Genomic DNA, 14,160 nt, shown 5'->3' on the forward strand with positions numbered 1-14,160 from the left:
TAAGTCCTGCAGTTCTTTGGATGTTGTTGTGGGGTCTTTTGTGACCTCTTGGATGAGTCACACTGTTTTTGGCCAATTTTGGTTGGCCGGCCACTCCTGGGAAAGTTCACCATTTTTCCATATTTTCACCATTTGTGGATAATGGCTCTCACTGTGGTTTTCTGGAGTCCCAAAGCTTACAGACTGGTAAACTGAATTCATCTCAGCTATGTTTTAACAGGTGGGCCATGGAGGTTTGGATTTTTTCCCCCCTTCATAATAAAAGGTTCCATTTAAAAACTTAATTTTGTGTTCAGCTGTGTTGTCATTGATTAATATTTAGTTGAGTGACGATCTAAAAATATATGAAATACTTTTTAACACCCCTATATAAAATACACAGTAATAGTGTGACATAAAAATAAGCCTTTTTTAACGTTTACGTACTGGACAGAGAAACTGTGTGACAGCAGCAACAGAAAAAGGTTACATCATTCTTCATACCAGAAGTTGAAACGGTTATTTTTGGTCATTTGCCATAAAATGAGGTGAAACAACGGCAAAACATTCCCAACGCAGCACTCCCAAGTAGGGTGTTTCTCCACGTGGACCAAATCCAACACCGTTTCATGAGGGGCTTTGGGGGAAGAACATTAACGAGCAAAGTGATGACAATGGCGGTTTTGTTGCGGGATGAATCACAGGAAGTTTGGACTATTATTCTGTCCAAGGCCCTGATGAGATCAGGGGTGAGATCCAGTGCGGAACTCTGAGGTTAACGCTTGCTTCATCCAGATGTCATGTCACTGTGATGAGGACATCACTTACATCATACTGTGGCTCAAACTTAGACCCCAATTTGATTTAACTTTACCCCCAAACACCCATTTTGATAAAACAAAGTAGTAATTTTTACACCGGATGCATCCAGGAATTCCAACACATGGGTGATGGGGCCTGGGTTGGGAATCCAACCTGCAGCAGTGTGCATCACAACACCATGTTCTTAAAAAAAAAAATTGTTTTCACGATTCAGTTCTCAGAACAGCATATTTATTTCCAAAATAACGCAATTATAAAAATCCCGTTCCCACAAACCCAAAATAAAGTCACATTTTTCAGTGACTTTTTCAAAAGAGGAACTTGGCAAAAGTAAAGCTAGTCATTGCGCAATAATATGACGTCATCACAGTCGCATTTAGTCACTATGGAATGAGTGTGGAGTCACGTGTTCGTTACCTCTACGTCAAATATCTTCATTTCTTCCTTCTGTGGTACAATATTTTTAAATATTTCCATAACTTAAGTCCTACTCTAAGTATGTTTTTATTTATTTATTTGAAATTAAAATAAATAAATACAAATAAAAACATTATTCTCTTGGTTGCGTATGGGTATGTGTATGTGTACGGGTATGTATATGTGAATGTGGTGCCCCCTTGTGGTCAGATGAGGAACACAGCTTATTCCTTTCTCGTTTCAATGTGTTTCAATGTGTGCATTAAATGTACACCAGAAGAACACACAGTAAATAAAACACACATAACATCATCTAGGCGTAAGCATAAAATTTTATATGGAAAAAAAACAAACAAATTAAAGTACATTCTTTTAACCTTTTCTCTACGAAACAATTTCACAGAAATTACCTTGGAATGTATATTCCTATTTACCGCCACTCCGCTTCTTCAATATATATCTAGTCTAGTTCATAGTTTACACAGTTCTTTATATAGTCCCTTATGACTGTTAAATGACCTGGTACAGTTTAGACCTTTTGTCCAGTAGAGGCAAAGAAGAGGGCATTTAACAATCATATAAGTCAACACCGGATTATTAACTATAATATATAACTTAAACCAATAGTTGTATAAAGAGAAGCATTAGGAGCCCGTCCTCCCTCCATTTAAACTGGTTGGAGCCAGTCGGGCCCTGCTGGACTGCAGGGTCAGCGTAAGACCACGTGGTCCTGCTCAGTAGTCAACATTGGCCTTTTAGTTTGCTTTGAATTAATACAACAAGGACACCCACTCCATCATCTGTAATCCATGGTAAAGAACCGTAATTCCTTCTATCATTCCTGTTCTTCTGTTAATAACACGACCTGCAGCCCCGACCCTGATGAAGGCACACACGTGAGAAACAGTAAATGCTCCCACTTCTGTTTGAGTTTCAGGTAATACGCACATAAATAAACCTTTTCATTTTCCACATAGCCAATATTTGCAACACAAAAATGCTTAAAAATTAAACCCAACTCTAAGACCTCTAATTCCCTCCGTAGTGTTCACTTTGACGATGAGGTTAGAGATCTGGAGGGAACGCGGAGGGAACGCGGAGGCGAGCATCCGGCGATTAAGAGGCGTCAACTGTTCACAAACCAGTGTTTCAGGTATCAAAACACAACAGTTAGTGTAGTCGTAAAAACAAAATAAACGACAGCAGTTCATGGTAAAATGACCCCCGTTCCAAAAATGGCAGGGCTGTAGAGAAAGTTCCAACTGTACAAAAGCACATGACGCTGACGAGATAATGTGAAAGACAAGATGGAGGGCGTAAATGTGATGTGTATATAGATGACATATCTATGTGTGATCTGTGATTGGCTGGCGATCAGTCCAAGTCAGCTGGAATAGGCTCCAGCATACCCCCCCATGGCGTAGAAACCGGATGGCTGGATCTACTGTATATGTAATGTAATGTAAAATTCGTTACTTTAGCACCTCGGCCATAATTGATTAATTGATATATTTTGCGTCGATTTAATATTCGTACGTCACGGTATCGGAGCTTGATGATACAAATTCACATTGTGCCAACATAACACAATAAAATCTGAGGTGCGCATCTCCTTGTTAGGAAAAAAGGTGCTTTCGTTCATCTTTCAGCCGCCACACACACACTTACCGTGGTGTGAAAAACTGTTTGCCCCCCTATCCTGATTTTTTTGCATGTTTGTCACACTTAAACATTTCAGGTTGTTAAACAAATGTAAATATTAGTCAATGACAACACAACTGAACACAAAATACCGTTTTTTTAATAAAAAAAGTTATTTCATTTTTATTATTTTTATTTTATTATTAAGGGAGAAACAGGCCATCACACTACCACCACCATATTTTACTGTTGGTATGATGTTGTTTTTGTGCCGTTACTTTTACACCACACTGACCTTAACTTAACCTAAAACATAAATGAGTTCAAGTGGAAAAGCTTATAAAGCCATTTCTAAAGCATCGGGCTCCAGCACAACACAGTGAGAGCCATTATCCCCAAATGATGAAACAGTAGTGAACCTTGCCATGAGTCGCCGGGCCAACCAGAATTACCCCAAGAGCGCAGCGACAACAAGAGGTCATAAAAGACCCCACAACAGGCCCCACTTCAGTTAAGGTCAGTGTTCATGACTCCATCGTAAGAAAGATACTAAGCAAAAATACTGTCGTTTGTCGACACAAAAGATGAACCTTTTGAAAAAATGTGTGCCACCATTACATGTGGCGTAAAAGTAACGGCACAAAAACAACATCAAACCGACAGTAAAATATGGTGGTGGTAGTGTCATGGCCTGTTTCTATCTTAATAATAAAACAAGTTTCATTTTTGTGTTCAGTTGTGTTGTCATTGAGTAATATTTACATTTGTTTGATGATCTGAAACATTGAAGTGTGACAAATATGCAAAAATCAAGAAGGGGGCAAACACCTTTTCACACCACTGTATATACTGTACATATATACATAAGCACACTCACACACACTAAACAGCTGCTTTCCACTTCATCCGAGAACACTCCACTAGTAAAGGGTAGAGAGAAAGAGTAGAAAAAGCCTCTCTCTTCCCCAAAGTACTCCAGTTGACCCACCATGATTTGTGTAAACAGCTCGCTTCCAAAGTTCACATTTAGACGACCCCCCCCACCCCCCTCCGTTACACGACAAGAGGGGCCCATGCTGAAGCAGACGCTTCCCTGAAAATAGGTAGGCAGTGAGTGAGCTCTCCCGGCTCGTTCTCACACATACACGCGCCACGGATCTGCAGGCAGATCTAGGAGTCGGCTATCACTTAGGAGTCTTCTTGTTTTGGGCATTCCACATTCCACGTTTGGAGTGGTAGTAGTGAAAGAAGTTCCGCAAGCGGAGTCGCTCCACTTCCAAACCGTTCTGTAGCACCCTGGAGATACAGACACACACAAAAAGCAGGTCTTTATGCTTTTAGCTCAAATGTGAAAAAGGCATTAGCTGCTCTTAACTCAACCTTGAGTGCATTTCTTTATTTAACCAGGATGCCAATTGTTCATTCACTGGAGCATCTCAATAAATTAGCATATCTTTGAAAAGTTCATTTATATGTAAGATGCTGGATCGATCGATCAATCCATCCATCCACCCACCGACCCATCCACCCATCCATCCATCCACCCACGGACCCATCCATCCATCCACCCATCCACCCACTCACTCACCCATCCACCCACCTATTCAGCCACCCATCCACTCAGCCATCCCTCCATTCATCCATCCATCCACCCACTCACCCAATCCACCCACCCACCCATCCATCCATCCATCCACTCACCCATCCACCCACCTATTCAGCCACCCATCCACTCAGCCATCCCTCCATTCATCCATCCATCCACCCACTCACCCAATCCACCCACCCACCCATCCATCCACCCATCCACTCACCCATCCCCATCCATCCACCCAACCAACCCACCCACCCATCCACTCACTCACTCACTCACTCACCCACCCACTCATGCATCCATCAACCCACCCATCCATCCATCCACCGGTCGATCCATCCACCCACCCACCGACCCATCCATCCACCCATCCATCCACCCACCCACGGACCCATCCATCCATCCACCCATCCACCCACTCACTCACCCATCCACTCACCCATCCCTCCATTCATCCCTCCATCCACCCACTCACCCAATCCACCCACCCACCCAGCCATCCATCCACCCACCAACCCACCCACCCATCCATCCACCCATCCACTCACCCATCCCCATCCATCCATCCACCCAACCAACCCACCCACCCATCCACTCACTCACTCACTCACCCACCCACTCACCCATCCATGCATCCATCAACCCACCCATCCATCCATCCACCGGTCGATCCATCCACCCACCCACCGACCCAACCATCCACCCATCCATCCACCCACCCACTCACCCATCCCATCCATCCACCCACCTATCCAGCCACCCATCCACTCACCCATCCACCCACTCACCCATCCATCCACCCACCCATCCATCCATCCATCCATCCATCCATCCACCCACCCGTCAAATCATCCATCCATCCACCCACCGACCCACCCATCCATCCATCCATCCATCCATCCACCCACCTACTCGTCCATCCACCCACACACCCACTCACTCACTCACTCACTCACTCACTCACTCACTCACTCACTCACTCACTCACTCACTCACTCACTCACTCACTCACTCACTCACTCACCCACTCACCCATCCATCCATCCATCCACCCACCCACCCACCCATCCATCCATCAATGCATCCTGACTTTGACCAGAACCAGGAATAGCACTACATAACATGGATGGAGATGTATGGGTATATAAACATGAAATGCATTGTAATGACTTGCAATAGACAGTAGGTGGAGACAAAGATGTACGTTGGAAGCCATCATGAAGCATGAAACATTCCCAACCACTAGGTGGCAGAATATACATAATTAACATAATTAACTGTATCCACCTGTCATACATTTTTATTTCATGTGCTGTGCAAGTTTCTAATGTAAATGATGTCACCAAACACTGCTTTGAAAGATGTTTTTTGCTATTTAGCTACCTGTCCAGAAGCTCCCAGTCTTCTCCACCCCAGCGGTCTTTGAATTCTTCCGTGTTCATTCCTCCAATTTTATCAAAATCAGACTTGTAAATACCAAACAGCCCGAATCCATTTACCTCCCAGTACCCTGTGATCACAAGAATTTCATCACATTGCAGTGTCCATATTCAATGGAAAGTGTGTTGCTTACATCAGCATGTTTCTAACACTAATATGCAATATAGAAATGAAGTTATAAACTCCAGCTACCAGGAAAATAGTTCCTGTGTGATGAATTAAGAATTACAAAGTGAGTGTGATTGCATGCATGTCTTGCTTTGTTCGTTACCGTCAGGCTCCAGAGGTGAGCTCCCACAGCCGAGTCTCATAACAATGGGAGCGAAAGCGAGGCGTCCCTCCACACAGTGCTTCCGGATGCTCTCCAAGATGTTGAGAGGGAAATGGATGTGGAGGTCACACAGGAACACGATACTGTGGCTGTCCTGTCGGTCGGAAAACAAACATTTTTTTTCTTGGGATTTACGTAGAAGCGTAAGCAATAAGATGCTGACACCGTCATCCAGTACCCAGCTGGACTTGGGTACTTTATATGTACTATGTTTATATTTACTTGACATATTACATAATATTGGCAGAGACACAAAATTACTAAGTGGCCTCAGCATCCATAGCCTGACGTTGAAGTCATTGAGTTGTGAATGACAGGCCCGCCATTGCACGGTGACAGCACTGACACTCAACTGACAGATCCACTTAAAACGGGCACCCCCCGCCCCCCTGGGTGGGTGCCAATGAATTTCTGATCAAGACAAAGCCAGGACGGCAAATAGGGAACAGCCATTGCATTACACATGGTGGGCCAATTGAAAGCCAACTGTAAAAGGAGTGAAAGGGGTTGTCGTCAGGCGATACGGTCAATGTGAGGGTCAGAAGGTCAGCGTGTGTCTTTTCTCCTCGCCACATCATCATCATCATCTTCACTTTGTGTTCATCTCACCTCGATGGTGTCCACTCCAATCTGCAGTCCTGCCGAGCGCTCAAAGTTCCCTTCTCTCCTAAGATATTCATATCTAAACAAAAACAAGTTAAGATGTAGCAAGTTAGCTGCTAAAATGTATGAAAAATACAAATACAAATAAACGGTAGGAAAATACATTTCTGGGGATCACAATACATGAAAAAATGAGCTGGAACATCTGGTTCTACCATATCTTACTTATTGTGTGGAAATATGGGCTAATAACTATAAAAGCAATCTTCACTCGCTAAATGTACTGCAAAAAAAGGTCAGTAAGGATAATTCATAATGCCGCCAACAGAGAACATACTAACTCCTTATTTCTAAAATCACAAATACTTCAACTCGCTGATATAGTTCATCTTCAAACAGCTAAAATAATGCATAAGGCTAAAAAATAACCAATTAGCTAAAAATGTCATCCAATACTTCTCTACAAGAGAGGAGAAATATGATCTCAGGGAAGAAGTACATTTGAAACACTTCTATGTTAGGACTACGTTATGCTAGCCATAGCATTTCAGTATGTGGAATCAAGTCAAGTCAAGCCAAGTCAAATCAAATCAAATCAAAGTCCAGTCCAGTCATAGTCAAGTCAAGTCAAGTCAAGTCAAAGTCCAGTCCAGTCATAGTCAGTGTCAAGTCAGGTCAAGTCAAGTCAAAGTCCAGTCCAGTCCAGTCCAGTCCAGTCCAGTCCAGTCCAGTCCAGTCAAGTCATAGTCAAGTCATAGTCAAGTCAAGTCAAAGTCCAGTCAAAGTCCAGTCAAGTCAAGTCAAGTCAAAGTCCAGTCAAGTCAAAGTCAAGTCAAAGTCAAGTCAAAGTCCAGTCAGGTCAAATTCAAGTCAAAGTCAAGTCAAAGTCCAATCCAGTCCAATCCAGTCCAGTCAAGTCATAGTCAAGTCAAGTCCAGTCCAGTCCAGTCCAGTCCAGTCCAGTAAAGTAAAATTAAATCTTAAACTGTATTATGGGAAGCAGGAAGTGAACAAATGTAACAGTTACTGATTGTAAAAGTACCAGATGGAGGGGTAGGATTTAATAAGCTTTGCTTCTTCCTACTCCTTTTGGACATGTGGAACTGTGAACTGATTATGTGATGCATTCAATTGTAATCTGATGCATGCTCAAATGAAATAAAACCATTAGCATTAGCATTAGCATTAGCATGTGTGGTTATGTACCTCGGCACGCTGCTGTCTCGAAGTGCCTGCTCCACATCCATGTCATCGCTGTCAAAGTCAACAATGATGATGCTGAAATTGTCATCCTTGGTCTGATGGTGGAGATTTTCCATGTCTGAAATGAACTGCTGGATCCAGCGTGCTTGGTTCTTCACTGAATGACAGAACAGGGAGATTATGATGGACGGCAACAAGCTTCTCTTAATGAAAGGAGGTGAAAAGCGAATTAATGAAAAGAATATTCCATCAAACTGGCAGCTGTTCTGACCTGGGACCACAAAGTGCACCATAACATCTTTCCTCCATTGCAGCATGACTGGCTGGCAGAGCAGAGGCTTGGCGTAGGCTGTGCTCCAGGGTGTGGCTGCGGGTCGTGACGGGGACCTGGTCGAGGGCGGGTTCGATGAGGCGCTAAGGTTGGACGTAGCGGCGGAAGGTCCTGAAGCCGGGACGGAGCCTGGAACGGTCTCAGAGTTCTCCAGGCTTTCGTCTACTTGCCTGCCACGGTGCAGGAGCAGATACACGTACTCAGACAGACGCACTACACTGCGGCCTCGCTCCATTAGCTCCAGTTCCACCAGATAGCGGTTTCCTCTGGCAGAGTCACGGCGCTTCTCCACGTTGATGATTCGTAACAATGTATAAATCCTGGGGAGGCAATTGCAGGAAACATACATGGGTTTGATGCCAATACCATAAACACTCCATATAATTTCAATGGGAAGAGAAATTCATACATTAATTTCATTCATTCATTTTCTACCGCTTATCCTCACATGCTGGAGCCTATCAATGCTGTCTACACCCTGGACCTGTCACCAGCCAATCACAGAGCACATATAGACAAACAACCATTCACACTCACATTCATACCTATGGACAATTTGGAGTCGCTAATTAACCTAGCATGTTTTTGGAATGTGGGAGGAAACCGGAGTACCCGGAGAAAACCCACACATGCACGGGGAGAACATGCAAACTCCACACGAGGGTGGAATCGAACTTGGGTTTCCTAGCTATGAGGCCTGCGTGCTAACCACTTAACCACCGTGCAGCTGAATCTAATATTAAAACTGAGAAAAAAACAAAACCCAACAACATAATTTTACAAGAACACAGTGAAAATATTAACAGAAAAAAATTGGAATTTAACAAATTGCCTTCGGACGAGAGGCGGGGCACACCCCGGAGTGATGGCCAGCCAATCACAGGGCACATATAGACAAATAACCATTCTGATAATAAATGTTGTTGTTGAACCTACGGCAGCTTGTAGATCTCATTTTACCTTTATTTTTCTATTTTCATAAATTTTATACTTAAGTTATTGGTTAGGCCAATGGTGTCCAAAGAATTCATTGGGGTGCTGCAATGACATCAGCCTCCCAATGGGCTCTGGATCCCTCTGGTAAACAAAGGCAGCCATCCATGCATTTTCTATGACACTTGTCCTCCAATGAAAGGTGTTGCTCAGATGAAATGCATTATGGGAAAACTTTCATTCATTCATTCATTTTCTACCGCTTATCCTCACGAGGGTCTGGTGGCCAGCCAATCACAGGGCACATATAGACAAACAACCATTCACACTCACATTCATACCTATGGACAATTTGGAGTCGCTAATTAACCTAGCATGTTTTTGGAATGTGGGAGGAAACTGGAGTACATGGAGAACATGCAAACTCCGCACAGATATAGCCGAGGGTGGAATCGAACTCGAGTCTCCTAGCTGTGAGGCCCGCGTGCTAACCACTCACAGGACTCAGCATATTTCGAATGTTAAGAGAAAAAGTGTGTTGTTGTTACCCTCCATTGCGTTCGTTCAGCTTCTCCATGTACTGGGCCAACACATCCACCACCTCGCTCTCCGCCAGCTGGAGGTTCCCAGACACGTTGCAGCGCAGGTCATTCCAGTCGGACCGCAGCAGCTCAAAGTCCATCGGATTCACAGAGAAGGTCCTCTGCCAGTTGATGCTCTCCTCTGCCCAGCCCGGACGAGCCTCCACTTCCTCGTAGCTGTAGTCCGACATCTCGCCTTCCTCCAGTTCTGGCTCTGGGTCAGGGTTGGAGCGGTTCATGTCCTGCTCCAGCTCATCCAGGTTGGAGTCCGGCTGCAATTCTGTGATCTCAGTGGTCCTGAGGTAAGACGTAACCCGCTTTTGACCTTGAGGGTTTTCGGTGGAGTTCGACCAATGAGGTGAAGGCGGAGTGGAGTCTTGGTGATGGGACAGTGGATCACCTTTACTGGGAGGAGTAGTCGTGACATTGCTCTTTAAAGGGCGACTTTCCCTGAACCGTTTTACATCTGTTTCACCGTTGGTAGACTTTTGAATGCTTCCATTGTCCGGAGATGCTTTGCCCTCTTTCATGGAGCGACTGGGCCACAGTTGAGGGGCGCTGACTGGACTTCTACCCATTTTAACCCCACCGACATTTCCTTGGGCGCCGAGTTTCACCAATCTTGTCGTCTTTCCTGTTTGGTAGAGAAAAACTCCAGGGAATATCTCTCTCGGGTGACGAGATGCCCGCTCCTCCCTCCTCTCTCGACGCTGCTCCCGTTCCTTCTCTCGTTCCCTGTTGGGCCGAGGCCTCGTGATGTAGATCTTGTTCTCATCCTTCTTCTTGTTTGCAGCAAGTTTGCTGTTATTGTCACGGACGTTGTTGCTGTGGGCGGAGTTAGTCAGGATCTGTTTGGCACGACTGGTAAGCGCAGGGATGGAGGACTTTTTGGGGAAAAAGAGAGATCTTGTCAGTTTCGGTGGAGCATCGACTTCTTTCTCAGATACTTCCGGTCCTCCGCCTTTACTGTTTGGGCTGCTATGGATCCAGGATAGAGAGCGCCCCGGGATGACGCTATCTATGTCAGGGTAATGCATCCTAGATTGGACTTTGGGTACCATCTCTCCGCTGTCATGACTTCTGTTCGTTTTTGGATGAGCTCTTTTCCAATGTCTGTCCCGTTCCGTCTCCTCATCTCTGTACGGAAAGTGTATCCTCTCTCTACGTTGTGTAATACTATCGATTCCTCCTTCTTCTTTGTCGTCAGGCTCATCTTCTTCATCTTCTCCTTCCTTGCCCACAAATGTAGGCCCAGGTTGATGTTGCGGATGGAAGGGTTTTGAGGCGTGGCTTGTCTGACTGAAGTGCGGAGGCTTCTTGGGAGTCGGTGTGCCAACAATCTCCGCCTCGTCCTCAGCATCCACCATCTCCTCCTCCTCAAGGAAATCTGAAGAGACAACGATGAGAGGGTTGGATGAGACGGTCAGTCTTAGAAATACTATGATATATATTATTGTTATATATATTAATTGTTATTCCGTTAATCCGTGAATATCCACCAAGTAGGATTCAATATTAATACATGGAATATTTTCAGACTTAGAGCATAGAAAACCTGTTCATGAATTATATATTCTGAATATGATTTGTACCATTATTAGAGCCCAGAAAACATGAAATAACACCCCTATAGTCAACTTGACACTCCTATTATTGTTTGTTTGCAACACATTACTCAACAAAAGTATAATGCGCAGGTTATGGAATCACCGCAGGGACACAAGAGACTGCCGCCGCTTTATATAGCATGCTACTGAGCTAACTAGTTAGCCTACAATTTATTTAAGGTGTTTCAAATGGAGTGAATATATCGTATTTTCCGGACTATAAGTCACACTTTTTTTCATAGGTTGGCTGTTCCTGCGACTTATACTCCACAGCGACTGTCAATGAAAAAAGTGTTTATGTTACATAAACACTGGACACCTTTTCTGTTCATGTTTATTTTTTGTGTAGCTGAATAACCATTGTGTTAGCATAGCTTACACCTATTCAGCCTGTTCTCTTTTCTTTTATTATGGTTAGAACTTGCCTTCCAAGAGGAAGTAATGTCTGTTTTGGTCAAGTAGTAAAATAAATTACATTTGTTCACTTCCTGCTTTCCTAATATAGTTTAAGTTTTTTTTTTAATTTTTTAATTTTTTTTAAAACTTAATTATTTTTTTTTTGATAATTAGTTACTAGTTAGCTCAGTAGCATGCTATATAAAGCGACGGCAGTCTCTTGTGTCCCTGTGGTGATTCCATAACCTGCACATTACACTTTTGTTGAGCAATGTGTTGCGAACAAACAATAATAGGAGTGAAAAGTTGACTATAGGGGTGTTATTTCATGTCTTCTGGGCTCTAATAATGGTAGAAATCATATACAGAATGTCATGAACAGTTTTCTATGCTCCAACTCTGAAAATATTCCATGTATTAATATTGAATCCTACCTGGTGGATATTCGCGGATTAACGGATTGACGGATTAACAATGATAAACGAGGGGCGGCGGTGGGATTGGTGACTGTGACTTACCGTCAGGGTTGGGAAAGAAGAATGGCCTATCATCTTCCTCCTCATCCATCTTCATATACTTGTAGAAACCAAATCTGTCAAAGACATTAATAATTCACAAGTTTCATAAGTTAGTTAAAATGAAAGTAATAAGTCCTAATAAATATTGTTAAAAACGCTAAGGTTAAAAAGTTTACAGAGTGAGTCATCTTCTCTAGAAAGTATCGTTTTGGGCCACTAGAGAGTGCTCTCGCATATAGACAAGCTTTGTTGTTTTTCTCTCGGTAAAAGCAGGCTTACGTCACGGCAGAAATGAAACGGGAAAACCTCATAAACACGCTGAAAGTTGCTCTAAACGCTTGTTTCTTAGGAAATATAAGTATATTGGTGTACTTACATAGATGCATCTGTTTTTTGTAGTTGTTTTGTGAAGTTCGCTAGCTTCATGCTACTGCTAGCTTGCATTTGCAGTTAGTGTGTTAGCTAACTGTTAGCTGATGTGTGTTTAGCCTGCAACATGAGCAGTATTGGAGTATATTTATTTTTTTCTGTATATTTCAGTTACCACTTATTTTTACAAGAAATCTTCATAAAGCGAGAAAAGCAAACGGAAAAGTATGCGGAGTTTTTGCTGGCTGTCTAGCAGCATACAGACAGTGTACACACGCCAGGTGAAACACGGACAAGATCAGAGTTTAGTGTACCAAAGTTTTGAATAACTTACTTTTCTAAGTAGATTGGAGACTCTCGGTAGAAACACTTGTTTTCTCTCTCCATGTGTGTGAGCCGTGTGAAGTCGTTTGGGTAGACGAAAGAAAGATACACCTGGAGAAAAGTAATATAAGTGAGAGTACGGTCATAAAATCACTTGCCTTTTATTTTGATGTAGTGACTTCTTTTTTCCGATAGGGGGAAGCAGCGTTCAAGATCACCTGCTATCTACTTCCCTCATGTGAATGCTAAACTATCTCTCCTTTACTTTTTAGCAGGTTAAAAGTCACTCACACCAGCCTGCCATAATTGGATGTACTTCTGACAACCCCACCAAGATGATTTTTTAGTTTCAGCCAATTAAAACAGCATTAAAGATGAGTGGCAAGCCTGGTGATCCACGGGAAAGGTGATGGAGCGGTCACTTACAAACTGCAGGCCCTGGTATCTGGCGATGGGGAAATCTTTCACGACGTAAGTCGGAGAGTAAAGACAAGCAGGCAGAATGTTTTCCAGGCGAGAGGGGTCGATCATGGGAGCTGAAAGAAGAGATAAAAAATGATGAAGTACTCAAAATGACGAACGCTTATGTTGTAGTGACCACTGTACTGCCAAAATAGTGAATGTAGTATCATCAAGTAGGGGAATAATCAGATTATGGATGCTTCTTCAGGTTTTATAATTTAAACAGTTACATTAAGTTGATGGTACCGAGCTTATCTTGATGTATTTCTTTAGCAACCATTGTTAGATTTTTTTTCTCTTTCCCTAACACGGGGATCAAAAGAGCCATTTTACCCGCTTGCTGATTAAAGGAAAATAGACTGGAGCCGCAGAACATAATTCAAAAACAATATCTTATAAACTTTCAAAAGTTTAGACCTGAAGAAATTTGCAGCAACGTGCTCACATCCAGGGTGAATTGCGAGTTTTTTGATTGACTGCCAGATTTAGAGGGAATTTTGGGTTATCAAAGTAGTTCAGAGGAGAAAAAGCGGAGTTGATCGAGTACTCGGCTGCACGGTGGATGAGTGGTTAGCGTGCAGACCTCACAGCGAGGAGACCAGTGTCCAA

General features: G+C 43.3%; 1 protein-coding gene across 2 annotated transcripts in view; it reads right to left on the reverse strand.

Moving 5' to 3' along the window:
- Nucleotides 1-1,532: 1,532 nt before the first annotated feature.
- The window catches only part of LOC131131725 (N-acetyl-beta-glucosaminyl-glycoprotein 4-beta-N-acetylgalactosaminyltransferase 1-like), a 162,975-nt gene continuing 150,347 nt past the window's right edge, over nt 1,533-14,160 (reverse strand). Inside the window, exons 11-20 of one of the 2 annotated variants that reach the window (XM_058076687.1) lie at nt 13,516-13,625; nt 13,100-13,200; nt 12,397-12,470; nt 9,843-11,262; nt 8,302-8,681; nt 8,034-8,187; nt 6,834-6,906; nt 6,165-6,318; nt 5,837-5,963; nt 1,533-4,155 (exon numbers count right to left, since the gene is read on the reverse strand). In XM_058076687.1, coding sequence (XP_057932670.1) covers nt 4,044-4,155; nt 5,837-5,963; nt 6,165-6,318; nt 6,834-6,906; nt 8,034-8,187; nt 8,302-8,681; nt 9,843-11,262; nt 12,397-12,470; nt 13,100-13,200; nt 13,516-13,625 — 2,705 coding nt within the window. In that variant the 3' untranslated portion in view covers nt 1,533-4,043. The remainder of the gene's footprint in view (nt 4,156-5,836; nt 5,964-6,164; nt 6,319-6,833; nt 6,907-8,033; nt 8,188-8,301; nt 8,682-9,842; nt 11,263-12,396; nt 12,471-13,099; nt 13,201-13,515; nt 13,626-14,160) is intronic. The other variant, XM_058076688.1, reaches the window with a different exon arrangement.

Source organism: Doryrhamphus excisus, chromosome 6 (genome assembly GCF_030265055.1).
Source record: "Doryrhamphus excisus isolate RoL2022-K1 chromosome 6, RoL_Dexc_1.0, whole genome shotgun sequence".
In the NCBI taxonomy this organism is placed as follows: domain Eukaryota; kingdom Metazoa; phylum Chordata; class Actinopteri; order Syngnathiformes; family Syngnathidae; genus Doryrhamphus; species Doryrhamphus excisus.